Source organism: Scomber scombrus, chromosome 1 (genome assembly GCF_963691925.1).
Source record: "Scomber scombrus chromosome 1, fScoSco1.1, whole genome shotgun sequence".
In the NCBI taxonomy this organism is placed as follows: Eukaryota; Metazoa; Chordata; class Actinopteri; order Scombriformes; family Scombridae; genus Scomber; species Scomber scombrus.
In genome coordinates, this window is record NC_084970.1 from 2,135,686 (window position 1) to 2,153,403 (window position 17,718).

At 41.9% G+C, this 17,718-nt stretch overlaps 1 protein-coding gene across 1 annotated transcript in view; it reads right to left on the reverse strand.

The window, feature by feature from the left end:
• Positions 1 to 7,206: 7,206 nt before the first annotated feature.
• The window catches only part of arnt2 (aryl-hydrocarbon receptor nuclear translocator 2), a 69,770-nt gene continuing 59,258 nt past the window's right edge, over positions 7,207 to 17,718 (reverse strand). The window contains exons 18-19 of the mRNA XM_062419117.1: positions 7,570 to 7,715; positions 7,207 to 7,421 (exon numbers count right to left, since the gene is read on the reverse strand). Of these exons, the coding sequence (XP_062275101.1) occupies positions 7,323 to 7,421; positions 7,570 to 7,715 (245 nt within the window). The 3' untranslated portion in view covers positions 7,207 to 7,322. The remainder of the gene's footprint in view (positions 7,422 to 7,569; positions 7,716 to 17,718) is intronic.

Genomic DNA, 17,718 nt, shown 5'->3' on the forward strand with positions numbered 1-17,718 from the left:
GTATGTTCGGATGCTCTCGATGGAGGCTCGGTAGAAGGACTGTGTGATGTTGTTCTTCCTGAGTATTCTCAGGAAGTAAAGTCTCTGCTGGGCCTTTTTCAGCAGCTCAGAGGTGTTGGCGCTCCAGGTCAGGCCCTCCCCAATGTGGACTCCCAGGAAGCAGAAGTCTGCCACCTTCTCCACACAGTCCCCGCTGATGATTAATGGTGGAGTGTCCGTTTTCTTTCTCCTGTAGTCTATTATGAGTTCCTTGGTCTTTGTGGTGTTAAGGAGCAGGTTGTTGCCCCTGCACCAATTGCGGACCTAACGTGTTAGAATACTCATTTTATCAAAAAAGTAACTTTGGTTTATAAGCAATATGAATTTCAATCTTCAGGTGATCATAAAATCATTGTGTTCAATTGGCTCAACAAATCATGTCCCAGTAAAGAAATTGGCACAGTGGGACTAATTACAAAGGAATGGACAGATTGGACCGTTTTCCTGCTTAAAGGGCAAATTAATTAAGTCCTTTTTACATAAACATAAAGGTAACTGGGAAGGTGAATTTATATTGGTGTTTAAAATAAGCTGGACACCATCCAGGTCCCATTGTCAGTACCTTCATTGTGTTTGAATTATTTTGACACATGGTGTATCCATGGCCCACCTTTTATGCTCTCTCCGCTCAGCTCTCCTCTGCTCACACTCTTTGGCCCAATGCCCAGTTTTGAGGCAGTAATATAAAACATCGTAGCATCCTCCTCCTTTAATTACACCTCTTCCTCTGCCCTGTTGTGGGGTGTTATAGTCGGTATGTAAAAACATCCCCTCTCCGTTGACCTCCTCTACACTGACTGTGACCTCGGCCTTGCATTAAGTGAGTGGCTGTGTGCACTTAGGTTCAATGAAAACACATCAGGACATGCCATTTAGAAATATAAGCTGCTTTATCATCCCAGCTTTTTAAAAGCACTGACCCAGAGAAAGGGTCATACATTGAGCCATGTGTTAAAAGCTCTTGACCATCAGTTAAGAGATCCTGCAGGGTTAATTAGAGAGTAATGTGTTTAACATTTCAGCCAACATGAATGGTTTTTCCATCACTTTGATGAGGTGACTCCCCCTCAAAGGCGTAGTTTCCTGTGTCATACACTCTCTAGTAGCACATTCATTTCTTTGCTGTGTTAACTTATCCACACCGTTTTGCTCGATCATTCTTTGAACATATTGGTGAGTTCTTGAGATATCAGCAAATAAAATACTGAACAAAGTGCCATAAACATGTTTCTTAGGCAGACGTTGAACAATATCCAACTCATACCGTCTGACTGCCATGTCAAATATTTCCAAAAGTTGGCCTGCCAGTGGAAAACCTTCTTTCTTTATAATCATCATAATTCACTTGAACTCAGCTTCCATACATTCATACACACATGATCATTCTTATCTTATTACGCTTACATTTTCTCTTCATATTTGCAAACACTTTCCACATTACACAACCACAGCAAGTCACACTTTTCCTTCCATCCTCTCATCTCTAACAATTTCATATGATTCTCTCAGCAGATTACAGCTGGAAGTACTTTTGGTGTCTTTACTTTGTTGTTTGAGTTATAGCAAAAATCCAACTTTCTATATCATCATCCTCATTAGTTGAAGCATTGTATACTGTGTTAATGATGAAGAACATGAAGCAACAGAGGTTGATTAAAAACTGATGTATCAACAGCAGCAGCAAAGTCTCCTTCCACTACTACTACTACTACCACTACTTGGTAATTGTCTTCTTTCATGTAAGTCCTATCAGCCACAGCTTGATTACTGATTACTCTTATCAAAACTAAGATTGGCTGGAAAACACCCATAAGACCACATATTTAAATCACTGACAAAAGGTTCCACTTAATAAAAACTTATAAATAAAACAGTATTCTTGTAATGGTGAAGTGATAAAAAATCAAATCAAATCAAATCAAATACTATATACAATAAGCAATCTCTAAAATAATGTGTAATTATATAAATCTACAATATACATAAATATATATATATATAATTTCACTTTCTACTGTGACTGTCTTTCCTTTTATTACCACTTTATGGCCTATGTTGGTCTTTTATCCTTAACCCTCCTGTTGTCCTCAGGTCAAGGAAGGAAGGAAGGAAGGAGGGAAAGAAGGAAGGAAGGAAAGGAGTAAGGAGAAGGGAGGGAGGGAGGAAAAGAGGAAGAAAGGAATAAAGGAAGGAAGGAAGGATAGGAGGAAGGAAGAAAGGGAGGAAAGAAGGGAGTAAGGAGGGAGGGAGGAAAAGAGGAAGGAAGGAAGTGAGGAAAGAAGGAAGGAATCAGGAAGGAAGGAAGGAAGGAAGGAAAGGAGGAACGAGGGAGGAAAAGAGGAAGGAAGGAAGGAGAAGAGGAAGGAAGGAAGTGGTGAAATAAGTATGGAAGTAGGAGGGAGCAAAGAAAGAGGGAAGGAGGGAAGGAGGGAAAAACGAAGGAACAGTCAAAAGAGATGGGGTCAATTTGACCCGGGAGGACGACAGGAGGGTTAAGAAGTTATTGACAGATATTTTAGTCTTTAGGATGATGTCACACAAATGTGCACTTGTTTCATCTTCAACCTTTTCTTTAATCCACTACATACCGTTTCTGACATTATACACACAACCTTTGATTATTTTGATACTATTTAAACATTTACTCTTATTTCTACGACATCTTATTTTTACATAGACATTAGATTGTGCATCATATTTATCAACAACCCAGCTGCTGTATTATGTATCTTCACTATTTTACTGTAATACTTTATTTAACGCTTGTTGAACATATATATACATATTATATGTGTGTATCACTGCTCATCAATGTCTATTCAACGATCACACATGTTTGGCAACAGTTCATTAATGGAACCCTCTCTCTCTCACCTTACCAGATTTATTGTCTGTATTGTCTCTCTCTCTCTCTCCCTCTCTCACACACACACACGCGCGCACGTGCGCAAACACACACACACAAAATAAAGTTCTGCATTCAAAATGACATTGAAGAAATACTACCTTAAGTATTTTTCAGCCAAATTTACTTAAAGTAAAATTTCTCCTGATGTTGGAAATGGTCCTGTCAGTGTTTTACTGTCATATATCATCATTATTACTGAAGCATGAATGTGTTGGCAACAGTGGCTCCAGCCTGAGCCAATGAACTATTTTAATCTGAAATAATAAATCATATAGAATAAACTAATTGTATGTTTGAAAAAGGTTAAATCTGCAAATGAACTAGTAACTAAAGCTGCAGAAATGTGATGCAGTAAAATATTTCAGTTTTTCTTTTTTAATTAATTTGCAAAAACTTTTATAATTCTGTGTTTGTTTTGTCATTATGGGGTGCTGAGTGTAGATTGATGAGGAACAAATGAATTTAAATGATTTTAACAAAAGGCTGGAACGAAACAAATGGTGAAGAATTGAAGGGTGTATGGGTATGCACAGTACAGCTGTCATACATCACCCAGCACAGCTGCACACATCGGGGCAACCTTGTGTTGTACCATGTTCCTCTTCTTCAGGGAACAAAACATATGGTCCGAACATTTGGTTCCCTTTCAGTGGATTCACTCAGTACAACACATGTAAACATGTACATGCAGAGCAGAACAGCCGGCTACAGTCAAACCTCCAACACTCTAGTGCATCATAAACCCAACAGAAAGGACATAGTGAGCCTCTGAAGGGGACGTCACATCCAAAAAAATGAAAAACAACACAAGTGTGCAGTGATGATCAACTTTGTTGCAGCACAGATATCACTCGCACCCCTTTCAACAGAGCATGATGCTGCCATGCCCTCTGGTCCAACGTGCCCTCACACCATGATGCAAAGCAAGACCTCTGCATCCAGTGAGACAGCCACTGTGTAGACAGTGAAACACAAACACCCTGGGTCTATGTAGCTGCAGGTCAGACTCAGACAAACGCTTATTGACTCGGCAGGTGTTCTATGACTGTGATGATGGATGTATGTGAAGGTGGGGCGTCTCATATATCACCACAGATCATCTGCCTTAAAGGCATAAAGGTGTCTTCAGTCATGCAAGGGGTATGATGCAGTATTTCAATACATGTACTAAGATAAGTTTCATCCCTAACAAACTCACACACACACACACAATGTCCTAGGTCACTTTTTTGAACATTTTATGAACTTCCATTCATTTACTGGAGGCTTACTCTGACCCTAACCTAACCTTAAGCACTGACCCAATAATCAGCTTTTTTTCCGAATTGGGGACATGGCTTTTGTCCCAGATTGGATAAACTGTCCCAAGTTAACTGGTCTTAGGTCTGAAATGTATCCCCAAAAGTAGTCTGACTGACCACATACACACACACACACTCACATTATCTGCTTTTACTTCTTTCTTCTTCATAATACACACTTCAAAAACATGGACAAACAATGGAGGACTAAAACTTTGAATGGAAGCCACGTAACCAATAAGAATTTATTGTCACAAGCACAATTTGTTACACAAAAATAATGGGTCACATTTACACAATTTATACATGTCTAGAACTCAATGTACAATTGACAGACTAACTAAGTACCGATAGTTAAATATGTACTCACATTGCACACAATATTATTAAAACCTACACAAAAACATGTACTGTGTGAAAGTAACACGAGTCGACATAAAAATCACTTTATTTACAAAAAAACATCAATTTGAGATCTTTAGCAAAAGGACCCCGATGTCTGTTCAAGGTTCTCCCATCCGCCTGTCAGAGACATTATACAATTTAGAAAGTATTATTCAGTCTCTTAATAGTTGAAAAGATTATAAAGTAATAAAGTCAAAGCAGCAAGAGCTGAAGAACACCACATACACTAGTAAATACTGCGCTTTGCTTGGACGGTATGGCGGTTTTTTCCCTTTTAAAGCAGGCTGGTGAGATTAGCAGTTAGCTTTATGAAGTGCACTTTAAGCCTTAGCTTAGCTAGCAACTGTTTGCAATGAGTTTTTTTGTCTAATTTTGTTTAATTTATACATAGAATCCTTCTATCTTCGCATCAGGTTTTTCTCTAGAGTTATGGACATCACTACATATAGCTGGACTTTACACAGTAAGGTTGACAAGGACAATGAGGACAGCAGCTTCTCCTTCCTTGCTGCTGTTTGGCAGAGTCAGTGATGGTGTGCAAGAGGCTACATGAAGCAGATGGGGGCGCGCATCTTCAACACTCACAGAAGTCTCACTGTGTGTGTGTGTGTGTGTGTGTGGGAACAGATAGTAGGGCTGTGCCATATGACCAAAACCTCCTATCCTGAGAGATAGAGGTCATTTCATATCCAGATAATGATGCATATGTTCAGTAAATTCAATGAATAAATAGATTCTGGTCCACGTCAGACTTTTTCATACCCAAACCACATCCATGTGACAGAAGTAGCCCTTCTTTTAGGTACGAGCTCCTCGCTTTGTCTTCGTCCATCTTTTATGTGGATTACATAGATAAATAACTCTTATTGGCTTTTGCCTGCAAAGGTTTTATTACACTTACAGTAATGTAGCGAGTGTGATGACTTCACCTGGTTCACTGTCTCTCCTGTGCTGTGCTGTGAGGGCTCAGCTCCCCCCCTCACTGAACTACACACAGCAGGAGGAGAGCAGAAAAACAACAGAGACTCACACTGAGGTGACATGAAACAAGTGCAGATAAATTAAGTAAATAACATAAATAAACATAGTCTCTATTGCATTTTATTGTTATTTATGGTTGTTACTTATGGTGCTGCACACACAGTGCAGCAGATGAGGCACAATGAGCCAGGTGATGTACTCTACCCTCGTTACATTACTGTAAGTAGTAGTAACTTCTCAAGTATGAAGCCAAGAACAGTGATGTATAAATGTAATCCATGCAAAAGATGGACAGACTCCAAATGATAGAAAGTATTGCTGTAAAGAGTGTGATTTGCAACACAATGAAATAAACATACAATAGATGTTTTTCTATCATTATACAATATGAACCGTCATATTGCAGCACCAACAGATAGTGTTGGGGTTTCTTGGCATGTCCATGAGTGTGATGCTCTTTCCAATCACTGCAGTTATTACCAGAGGAGGAGATTATACTGGACTGTGATATTGTTGAAGTCCTGTCTAGACTAAATAAATAGAATCCTCTAATAACACATGTGAGCCACACCAGCCTACTGAATGATGACACCGGCAGGTCAAACGTGTGCTGGTGTGGAGGGTGGGTTATTGCTACATCACTGTAGAAACTGGATTGCCTTGTGTTACAATATTCCAATATAAAGTGATCATGTCTGGAAGTCAAAACTGGAAGTCTCCTCAGTGCTCCAATCACACTCTGACAACTTTAGGAAACTTCTCTGAACAGATCAGACTCATTACTACAATGTTTCTTAGTCTCTTTACAGTTAAATGTAATATGATTCTTATGCTGAACTCCATGTCAGCACCATCACTAAGATTTAAATGTTAAATCATCTGAAAACACATTTCCTGTTCAGTCAATACATGAATATTTGGGTCAGATTTAGAGCAGTGTGTGTTCCAGACAGAGTTAATTGAATGCAGTCAAATGTGAAGAGTAAAATCTATATAATACTGTATAACACTGTGGCAGTCCTCTACAGCTGCAGCTATGATGACATGACTGACCTCCTCTGGTCATACTGACACTGACTGAGCAGAGCTTCACTCTGGATCCTTCTCTCCACACTTTTAATGACTTGAACATCGCGGACGACACTTTTGCATTTGTTCAGAGCTCGAGATGAAGTCTGTCACTGTGAAGACAAACAGCTGATACATGTTGACTGACGCAGCTTCCATCTGACAGCAGGACTCCTCTTGCAGCGATGAGGTATGTGTATGTTCACAGATACATACTGCAGGCCTTGGAGCCTGAACATGAGTGGACTGTGTGTGTGTGTGTGTGTGTGTGTGTGTGTGTGTGTGTGTGTGTGTGTGTGTGTGTGTGTGTGTGTGTGTGTGTGTGTGTGTGTGTGTGTGTGTGCGAATGACAAGTGCACCCAGACATTCACAGTGCTGCACATCAGCTGTGTGTTGGTGATCCAGCAATATAGAAACATGAGACACAAAATAAGAGATGAATGCAAACATCAGTCCAGTTCCTCCACTGTTTAGGGTGGTGCTAGTGGGGTGGGGACAGGGGGGCGGGGGAGTGTGTGTGTGTGTGTGTGTGTGTGTGTGTGTGTGTGTGTGTGTGTGTGTGTGTGTGTGTGTGTGTGTGTGTAAGGAGGTGGGGGAGTTGAGACGGAGAGAGGGAGGGGTTACTCAGAAAATGGTGGGAACATGCCGAGGTCAGCGAAGTCTTCGATGTTGTAGTTGGCCGTTCCCTGGGTGGGATCTCCAGCCATGGGTAACATATCCTGCAGAGACACAGGGAGGGGGGGAGGGGGCAGGGGTTTCAGAAATCAGGGGTGTTCTGAGGACACACAGCTCTTATCACACAAATCACACACACTCTCTGTGTACACTGGTCAGCAGCCAGCAGCTGGAAAACTGAGTGTGTGTTACCTGGAAGACTTCAGTCTGGCTGGGGTTGGGGTGTGTGTGCTGCTCCCCGCCCTGCTGGGAGTGATGCTGGTTCTGCCACTGGGACCAGACCTCACTGGGACGTCCCTGGAACTGGCCTCCACTCTGACTGCTCTCCCCTGACACATCTGGAAACACACAGAGGGGGAACATGCATACATGTGACTTGATGTACAACAAAGGTCCAGTTGGTGTGTTCAGTGAGACTGATTCAATGATCACACTTCATGAGCATCTATTGCCAAACCTGCTTTCTTTTCATTGTTGTTTAAACTGTAAGTGTTAATATTACTGCTGCTGCTTCTCTTTTTCATTGATTCAGTCTTTTTTCTTTTTCTTTACAGCACCTGATTATTACTCAGCAATATAACATTAAACATCAAGCTGAGGAACAAAAAGAATGGTGATAGTCAACATCAAAGCAGCAAAAGACAACTTGACTTTGAGTCTCTACTATTGGCTAGGCTTCCATAATGCTACTCACTTATCTTAACAAACTCCACTCTCCTCACAACTGCTTAACAATAGTTCGCTCACTAAGTTGACTTTTGAGGCTTTGGAGGTCGTGATGGAATACATGGTCTTCTGCTTTGATTGGTCACTTAGAATACTGACTGTGATCTATGACCGGCTGTATGGTTTCATCATTGACACAGTTGAAAAAGCTACTGATTCTTCCCTTCTTTTTAACCACTTATGAAAATGTGTTAGACATGGTAGTAAAAGCCGTTATACAGTTTAATGCCTATTTCAAATTTCAGCTTCATTTTGCTTGTCATAAAAGAAAAAAGGGCAATTTCACAGATATTTTCCCATCCAGACCACATAAGACCAGGTCTGCAAAAACCTTAGACTTGTCAGATCTGGACTAGATTACTAGGCAGACTCCAGAGAGGCATTAAAACACAGTTTCAGATTCATAGTCAAAAGCTCATCCTCTTTTCAAGATGTTTATGAAGCTGTATTTCACACACAGTGTTGAACTTGAGCAGAGCACAGAACAGAGAGGAGGAGGATGTTGGTAATAGAACATTAAGGAGGATTTTCTTCCATGTTGGCAGATACACAAGCAGTTAGACTTTTTATATAAATCACTTTCTCTTTCATGCTCTGCTAGCTGTGCAGGGGCCAGAGGCTTCCCTCACTCCTCATCTCATATCCTACACTGGATGCTGTTGCTCTCACAGTAATACCAAGAGCTTCACTTTGACCCAAAGTTCCTAACATTCCAACTTAGCACTGCTAACAAACCGGGGTTAATAATAGCACAGCAAAACATACAAGTATTATTCTGGATTTCAGTGGTAGGTGTGGTGTGCTGTTATTTTAACTGATTCAAATCTTTTTTGCACTGTGAGAAGAATACAGCTTGTAGGGTAGAACAGTACATTCTCAAATAAGATGGATTATAGCAAATAATGGCCGAGTTATTGAAATAACAGCTGAGGCTTCAAGGCCCTGAACAATCCTTTAAATTCCAATAAAATCAGCCTAAAACAAAGATCCAAGGTATATCTAAAGTCAACTAAAAGCTGCTCTCAAACCCTTAGGAGTACATGCATGGTTTTAGTCTCCTTTGAAAGGTAATACTCCGATGTTTTATCACTATAAGTTTGAACATACTGAAGTAAAAGGTTTTTATCTCCACTTAAATATTATTTTGCAAACAGATGCCTGTAGATGATCTATAGCTGGGACGTATTAGCTGGGAAACAGAAGGGAACCAAAGCATGAAACCTTACATAGTCCAAGATGAAATTTAATAACAATAACACACACACACAAACATTTTTCAACAGGCATGCCTGGGCTTCTTTCCATAAAAGGCCATTTAGAGACTTCAGACTAAGTGATGCATAAACACTTTCTAGTGCTTTGTTCCCTTCTTAAAACTAAACTTTGTGCATATAGAGGGAGTCAAAACAAGTGCTATTGTTTAAAAGCACTTCATATAAAAAAATAACACACAGCAAAGTATTTCAATTTACATGATTTCCTTGTTATAGATTTAAATAATCCACCATTTTTGGAATTTCATTGGTCATACAGAGCACCGGTCATCAGTAGACTTTTCCTAATGAGCAGTCACTTCCTGTCAATGCATGGGCATGGAAGCTCCCATTGGCTCAAGTGAGGTGGATATTTCCTCATGTAATAATGTGCTTTGGACTAAATATTTTACTGGACTGGATTGGCTGGACCTTTGCCAATGACCATTTTTATAGTGTTTTTTTTTTTTATGAACAACTGTTTTTATTGGCATCATTTTCATATATCAAGGTCAAATATTATCAACAGTACAAACATTTTAACAAAACCCTCCCTCCCCCCGGCGGCAAGCCCTTCCCTCCCCCCTCCCCTCTCGGTCTGGTGTCTTACTGGTACTGGGTACTTTAATCAGACCTGAGCAGGTCCGTTACAGCCGAAGCAGCTCTCTTCCATGAGTCCAGTGTAGAGCTTTTAGCTTTGTTCACCCTTGCTGTAGAAAGTTCTAACATGACCACATCCTGAAAGTATTCCAGCCATTTCCTAGCATGTAGACTGTGAGGAGGTAACCAACGTTGTACTATTAGCTTTTTGGCAGCCGTCAAACCAGCCAGCCAAATTTTGCGTTGTTTCTCATTCAGCCCCAACTGTGAGTCATCATTGAGCAAGAGGATAGTCGGCTCCAGAGGTACAGGTTTATCAATCATATTAGACAAAGTCACTGTTACCTTCCTCCAAAAGCCATAGACCTCTGGGCAGTCCCATACCATGTGTTTAAACGTTCCTGGTGTATTCAAGGAGCACAGGCAACAGTTTGGGCTAGTTGACAGCTTCATATGAAATCTCACAAGTGGCGTCAGATAGGCTTTCTGACACAGCTTATAATGAATCAGCTGGTGATTAGGGTTCTTGGACGAGTGAAGTGTGTTCTTCCAGACACTTTCCCAGTTTATGTCCTCTTCCGCAACAGCCAAGTCTCTGGACCATGCCTTGGCCAAGGGTAGCTCTTTCTGTGTATGTGTTTGAAGTCGTGAGTACACAACTGATACGAGTCCTCTGGTGTTCGTTGTGGATAGCCAGCCTACAACAGGATGTGTCTGTAGCTTAGAGTTCGTCTGCACACCATAGGCACGGAGAGCTGACCGTAGTCGGAGGTACAAAAAATGGGATGATGTTGGCAGATTAAAAAGAGAACACAAAGTCTGGAAGCTGCACATACCCCCTGGATCAAATACATCTCCAAGATTGTACACTCCCTTTGAGGACCATGCAGCTGACTCAAACGGCTTATTCCCTGAGATAATATTCTTATTCCCCCACAGTGGAGTATTCACATGCCATTTCCAATTCCCCCCCAGACTCTTCTCAACCGCCTTGAAATTTCTTATTGAGTTTGTAATAACAGGCCCGAAGTGTAGCATGCATTGGTTGATAGTTAGTCCGGAAAATAAGATCCCTTCAAGTTTGTATGGAAGTACTAATGCATCTTCTATATCTCTCCAGGCTACCTGGGAGGAACGGTCAAGCCACGTCTTAAGTGGGCGTAGCTGAAAGGCCTGATGGTACCTCATAAAATTTGGGAAGGCCAGCCCACCCTCCTGTTTCGATCGCTGTAAGGTGGAGAGTTTAATTTTGGGATGACCACTATTCCAGATATATTTCCGTAGCAGGGAGTCAACTCTTTTCCAATATCCCGCCGGAGGAGGGAGCGGAATCATCATGCTAACAAAATTGAGGCGAGGCAACACATTCATTTTGATGGAGGCAATCCTTGTTTGCAGTGAAGCCGGTAATTTAGTCCATACAGCTATGTCACGCTCCACCTCTCTAAATATGTTATCATAGTTAGTTTTTACTATACTGTGCAATGAAGGCTGGATCAGGATGCCTAAATACGTAATCTCTGTTTTAATGGGAATATCATAAGACAAAACTACTGCTTTTGCGGTTTCATTTAGGGGCATCAGCGCTGACTTTGTCCAGTTGATCTTGTAGCCAGACAACATTTTAAACTCTTCAAAAGTGGCTAACAGAGAGGGTATTGACTTTTCGATATCTGACATGTAGATAAGTACATCATCAGCGAAGGCCGATATGGCATGCAACGAAGTTTTAATCCGAATGGGGGCAATGATCTGATTCTCCCTCAGATGTTGGGCTAGCGGTTCTAGTGATAGAATAAACAAACTTGGCGAGAGGCCGCATCCCTGTCGCGTCCCACGAAAGATGGGAAAATGGCTCGAGTGTAAGCCGTTCGTGGACACCATGGCCGTGGGGTTAGCATATAGAACACGAACCATGTCGACAAACCCTTTCCCCAGGCCAAATCTCTCCATGACCGCCCACAGATACTGCCACTCGAGCCTGTCAAAAGCCTTTTCGGCGTCGAGTGACAGTATTGCGCATGGAGTCTTTATTTGTTTGGTTTCGTGAATTACATGTATTAGGCGTCGGATGTTGTCTGCTGCTAGACGCCCTTTCATGAAGCCAGCCTGATCCTTATGAATTAATTTGTCCATGTGTTTCTCCAAACGTAATGCCAACACCTTAGAATACAGCTTCTTGTCTGAGTCAATTAACGAAATCGGTCTATAATTGGAGCAATCAGTTTTATCTTTACCTTTTTTAGGAATGAGTGAAATCAGGGCAGCGTTGGTATGAGCCGGGAAAGAGCCTTTTTCAACAGCTGACTGAATCGACCCCAACAAAACTGGCCCCAAAATGTCCCAGAAGTGTAGCAAGAGCTCTGGCGGTATGCCGTCCGGGCCCGGCGATTTCCCTTTATTCGACATCTTAAGCGCAGTCTCCAGCTCCTTTAAGGATATGGGACGACCCAGATCTATTGTTTCCTGCTCCTCTAACGTAGGCAAATCCAGATTACTCAGAAATTGCTTACATTTCTCTGAGTCAAAGGTTAGTGTTGATTTGTACAACTCTTTATAAAAAGAGTGGAACGCAACATTTATCTCTTTTGGGTCAGATGTAAATGCATTATTAGCCATTTTGATGGTATTAATTGATGCCCTGGATTCACATTGTTTAAGCTTCAGTGCCAATAACCTGCTAGGTTTGCTTCCATTAAAATAATAGCTCTGCCTGACTCTGTGCATGATGAATTCCGCTCGCCTCCTCAATAGATCGTTGAGCTCCACCCTGACTTCCCTCAGTTCTTTTTCCACTGATTTAGCATATTTACCTTTTAACCGCTTCTCAAGTATATGGCACTTTCTTTCTAACTCGCAGACCCTGCGGCTCCTTTCTTTCTTGAGGTAAGATGCATAAGAGGATGTAAGGTCCCTAATACAACCCTTGGTGGCCATCCATACGTACGAGGCATCGACTACTGTGCCTATATTGCTGGCTATGAATTCCGTAATCTTTTTCCTAAATTGTGCTACAAATACCTCATCCTGCAGAAGTGTCGTATTAAAGCGCCACCTAGGTGTTTTATTGAATCTATGACTAAGATCTAACGTCATCAACAGCGGGTTATGGTCAGACAGTGTCGCTGGTAGCACCTGTATCAAATCTACACCTGTTTTCAGACTTGAGGAGAGCAAAAAGTAGTCGATTCTAGAATGTGATTTGTGATATGCGGAAAAGCATGTATAGTCTCTAATGCCCTGGTTCTGAATGCGCCATATGTCAACTAGGTTAATATTCTCTATCATGGCGTTAAGAGCAGTTGATGCTGCCCGCTGGGTGTGGGACACTGACAAGGTGGATCTATCTAAATTAAGGTCGCACACTGCGTTCATATCCCCTCCCACAATCAGCTCGTAATCTAGTAAGGATAACAGCTCCTTGGTAAGTTCAGGAAAAAAGAGAGGGTCAAAAACTGTCGGTGCGTATACAGATACAAAGGCTATTTTCTTTCCATATATAGATGTACATAAATATGCTATGCGACCTGATGTCCCTCTATTAATCTTTTCCACCTCTAGGGCCAGACTTCTTTTAGTCAAGATGACCGTCCCCCTAGAGTTAGAGCTCCCACAATCCGAAGCTACAAGTTTGTATTGCTTATTTTGAAAGCGTGATACATCCTCCGCCCTCAGGTGTGTTTCTTGAATAAAAGCTACATCCACATTCTTGCGACGGAGTAAGTCTAAGCATTTCACTCTTTTAACTTTTGCATTCAGACCCCGGACATTATAGCTTAATATAGATAGCTTAACCATTATCGAAATTGGTACCTATTGCTCCAGGTGTGACAACAGAAGGCCTAACCCTGATGTAAGAATCATGACCGAGATACCCACCCTGCCCCCTCCCTCCCCCTGCCGCCCCTCCACCCTCCCAAAACCCACCCCCCCTGAACAGTGGTTCTGACCCGTGTGACTTCCGCATAACGCAGCTCAGTAAGACTTCCTAAACTCCTAACTATCCCTCCCTTGTAACAGTTAACTTCTTCCCGACAGGTTAACCCACAGCAGTAAAACACACACCAAGTCAGGGGTCCCTTATTCCTCCTAAGTAATAAGGTATTCATATAAGTAAAGTGCAGGTGGAGACAAAAAATAAGCACATAAATGTACATATTGTGCCCTCGTTATCCATTCTGGCCAAAAATCAAAATATTATTTGGTTAACATAAATAACCCCTTTAAAGTAATTTACCCGACAACCAGTTAAACATTTTCATAACAATAAAATAACAGTAACGTCAGATGTGCGAGGTCTTATCAAAAATAAATATTCTGGCATAACGTTATAGTTCTCCCACCTCGACTTGTAACAAGGTCCGGGGTTGTTATATGAACATATGCGGCCGTTTTTCCTCCTCGCGGAATCATGGAGCTCAGATGCACCAGCTGATCAATCTCACTCCATGTCGTCCTCCGGTCGTGACGCACCCCCCGAGCCAATGGTGAACAGCTGGCGGCGCGTTGATGTTCCCTCGCCGGCCTCTTCCTTCAGGAACTGTGCGGCTTCACGCGCTGAAGTGAAGGTGCGTTGTTCACCGTCGATCGTCATCCTCAGGGTGGCCGGGTAGATTAGGAAAGCCGGGATGCCTCTCTCGTACAGCTCCTTCATCACTTCTCCATACGCCTTCCTCCTCTCGCTCGTGAATGCGCTGTAGTCCGCGTAGAACCGTATAGTCTTCCCGGCGTCCTGTATGGGAGCCTTTTTCCTCGCCTCGCGGGCCCCCTGCAGGATGGCGTTGCGGTCTTGGTACCTGAGCACTTTGAATATCATGGTGGCTTGGCCGTTGTTCTTGTTGCTGCGGATCCTATGGGCGCGCTCTATTTGAATCTTGGCGGTGCCGAGCGAGGGGATCCATTTAGGCAGCATATCTTGTAGGAAAGCGATTGCATCCCCTCCCTCTCTGCCGGTCGCGAGCCCCGTAATTCTCACGTTGTTCCGCCGGTCTTGGTCCTCTAGCGAGGCAACTTTCAGCTGCATCTTTTCCAGATCGGAGGTGTTGTTACTCACATCCTTTTTCATGGCTCTTGTCTCGGCTTGTACCCGATCCACTTTGGTGACCAGCCCGTTGACCGTTTGCATGTGAGCTTCGACTTTCCTCTCCAAGCTTTCTACGGAGTTTTTCATCCCGTCGATAGCTCCCTGAACAGCCCGTGTCACCGCTGACTCCAATCTATCTTGTTGTCTGGCTAACGCTAGTTCGATAGCCACGCTAACGCTACTAGCAATGTTAGCATCCACGCCGCCGCCGCCCTCCGTCGGTTTGCGTTTCCCTGAGGGGGTTTTGGCCGGTGAAAAACTCGGGTTCTCACTCTCTGACATCTCAAAAAACTTTCTCGATTCAGTGAATAAATTATTATAAGTATAACCTGGCTAAATATCAAAATTGAGGGATAGGCAGTAGGAGCTCTAGTGTCTTCCGACCATTGCGCCTGCAGGTCACTTCCGCTCTCCTTTTATAGTGTTTTTTATCGATTACCCAGTTAAACCCAGTTAAACTCAGAATGTGTGTACATAACACAGCAGTGTACTTTAGTCTGTTCAGAGGTTTTTTAACAGAGGCCAGGTTGATGAGTACTGTAGCTGTATCTTCATCACTGAAACTTTCCTGTGACTTGTTGTTCAGCTACTCTCTTTCTTTTCTAACACAGACTCTATCTCATTCTAAATGAACATTTTTTTCATCAGTGTTAAGCTATGGTCAATAAAACTCAACACTTCCTGCAGGTGTTTTACATGAAAAGCTGTTATTACACCCGCATCACAGAGGTGCAGGAAACTTATGGAAAAAAGAATAATGAAAAAGAGTAAACAGTAATCTTCACAAGATTCAACTGGGATAGTAAAATTGTGGATTTTAATTAAAAATGAAATATGTGGCTTTGGAGTAAGTGTGTTACTCTGTCACCAGGAAGGAGAAGGATTATTTTATTTGAGCTGTTGGAAAAGTTGTTGAGTTTCACTGAAAGTAGCTTAACATGAACAGAGAATGTCAAAGTATTCAGTGTGTAGTGAGTGAGGACAGTGAGGTTATCAACAGTAGAAGGAAGCATGGAGAAAATGTTGAGTTTTGGATTGTTGACAACGGCAGCGAAAACTATAGTAAAACAGCAGTTTCAATACACACACACACACACACACAAACACACACAAACATCATGACCTTGTTATCAAGCAGTTGAATTTTGTCAACGGACTTGATAATGAGTGAATAATTAGAATCAGGTGTGTTAGAGTCTCTCCAGGAGCAGGGTTGGAGAACACTGTAATATACAGTATAAACTGTCATTAATACTAAATATTCAAATCTGGTTGATCATATCTGTGAAGCTCGCTTTAGTTGTTTTATGAGGTTTGTGATACATTTAAAATAATACATTTACAAACAACAACATAGAAAACAATATTCTTTGTAGTCTGTATCAACGCTATTTATTAACAGCTGCAGAAAGAACTGCAGCTACACACTTTCCTCTTTACACAAAATGTGAAAATACACACACACACACACACACACACACACACACACACACACACCCCTGCAAGGCTGTTTTGAGAGTCTACTGAGTACATTAAAGCAAGGCAGATTGATAAGCTGTCTGCCTTCCCTGCAGAGGAACATTCTTACTGTTACACAATAATAAACAGAGTGTTCATCTCTTCTCCACACAGATACCAGCGAGAGGCTGATGGACTGAAGAGAGAGAACACATGTACAAAAATACAAATGGAAAAGTAATTAACCAAACACATAGATGTCTGTTTGTGTACTACACATGGAGTGGAAAAGCATAACAGATAAGGAAAAAACAAGAGCTTATCATAAGCATGTACTGAATAGTAAAAAACACATGCAGCCACTGAGCTAGTGAATGACAGTGATGTGAATGACTTCATCCTTCAAATCCTCTGACAGGGAGGGAAGGAAGGAAGGAAGGAAGGAAGGAAGGAAGGAAGGAAGGAAGGAAAGAAAGAAAGAAAGAAAGAAAGAAAGAAAGAAAAAAAACAAAGAAAGAAAGAAAGAAAGAAAGAAAGAGTCAAATGGATGGAGAGTGTAAATGCTGAATGTGTATAATGAGCGTATATATGAAGATGGTGTAGTGAGAGATTCCATTTGGCTAATGTGTGTGTCCATTAAAAGACCATTAAGTGTCCGCTGCATGCTGGACATGCTTTTTTTCCTACAGTCATGTGGACAACAAACAGCAGGAGTGGTGAGCAGCTGGCTGATGAGCCATCACTGACTGAACACACACTAAAGCATGGCTTCAGATGACTTCTCAGCCTTTTGTCTTCTATAATTCCACTTTTAGCCAGAGTGGCGTTGTGGCTCAGTAGATATGTCCAGCACTGTGGCTCACAGTCCAATGGTTCAACTATCAGCAGGATTCCTATGAACGGATATTCACGGAATCATTCAGATCAGGGCATAAACGTGATTTATTGTTATGACTTTAGTTTTGACATAAAAATGTTATTACAATGTGTACAAAAGAGTTATTTCCAGTCACAGGCTACCTGAGCTGTACTACAAACACACCTGTTGCACTTTATGAGACTGTCATGACTCCAGGTGGCTGCTGCCTCTGATTACTGTCCATCATTTGCAAATCTAATGATCACATCTACTGTAGCAGAGGGACACACTGAACGCTTATCTGTGCTGTTAGTTTGTGTTTCCTGACCTGTGGTTACCAGGTGACACCAGGACCTTTGTTC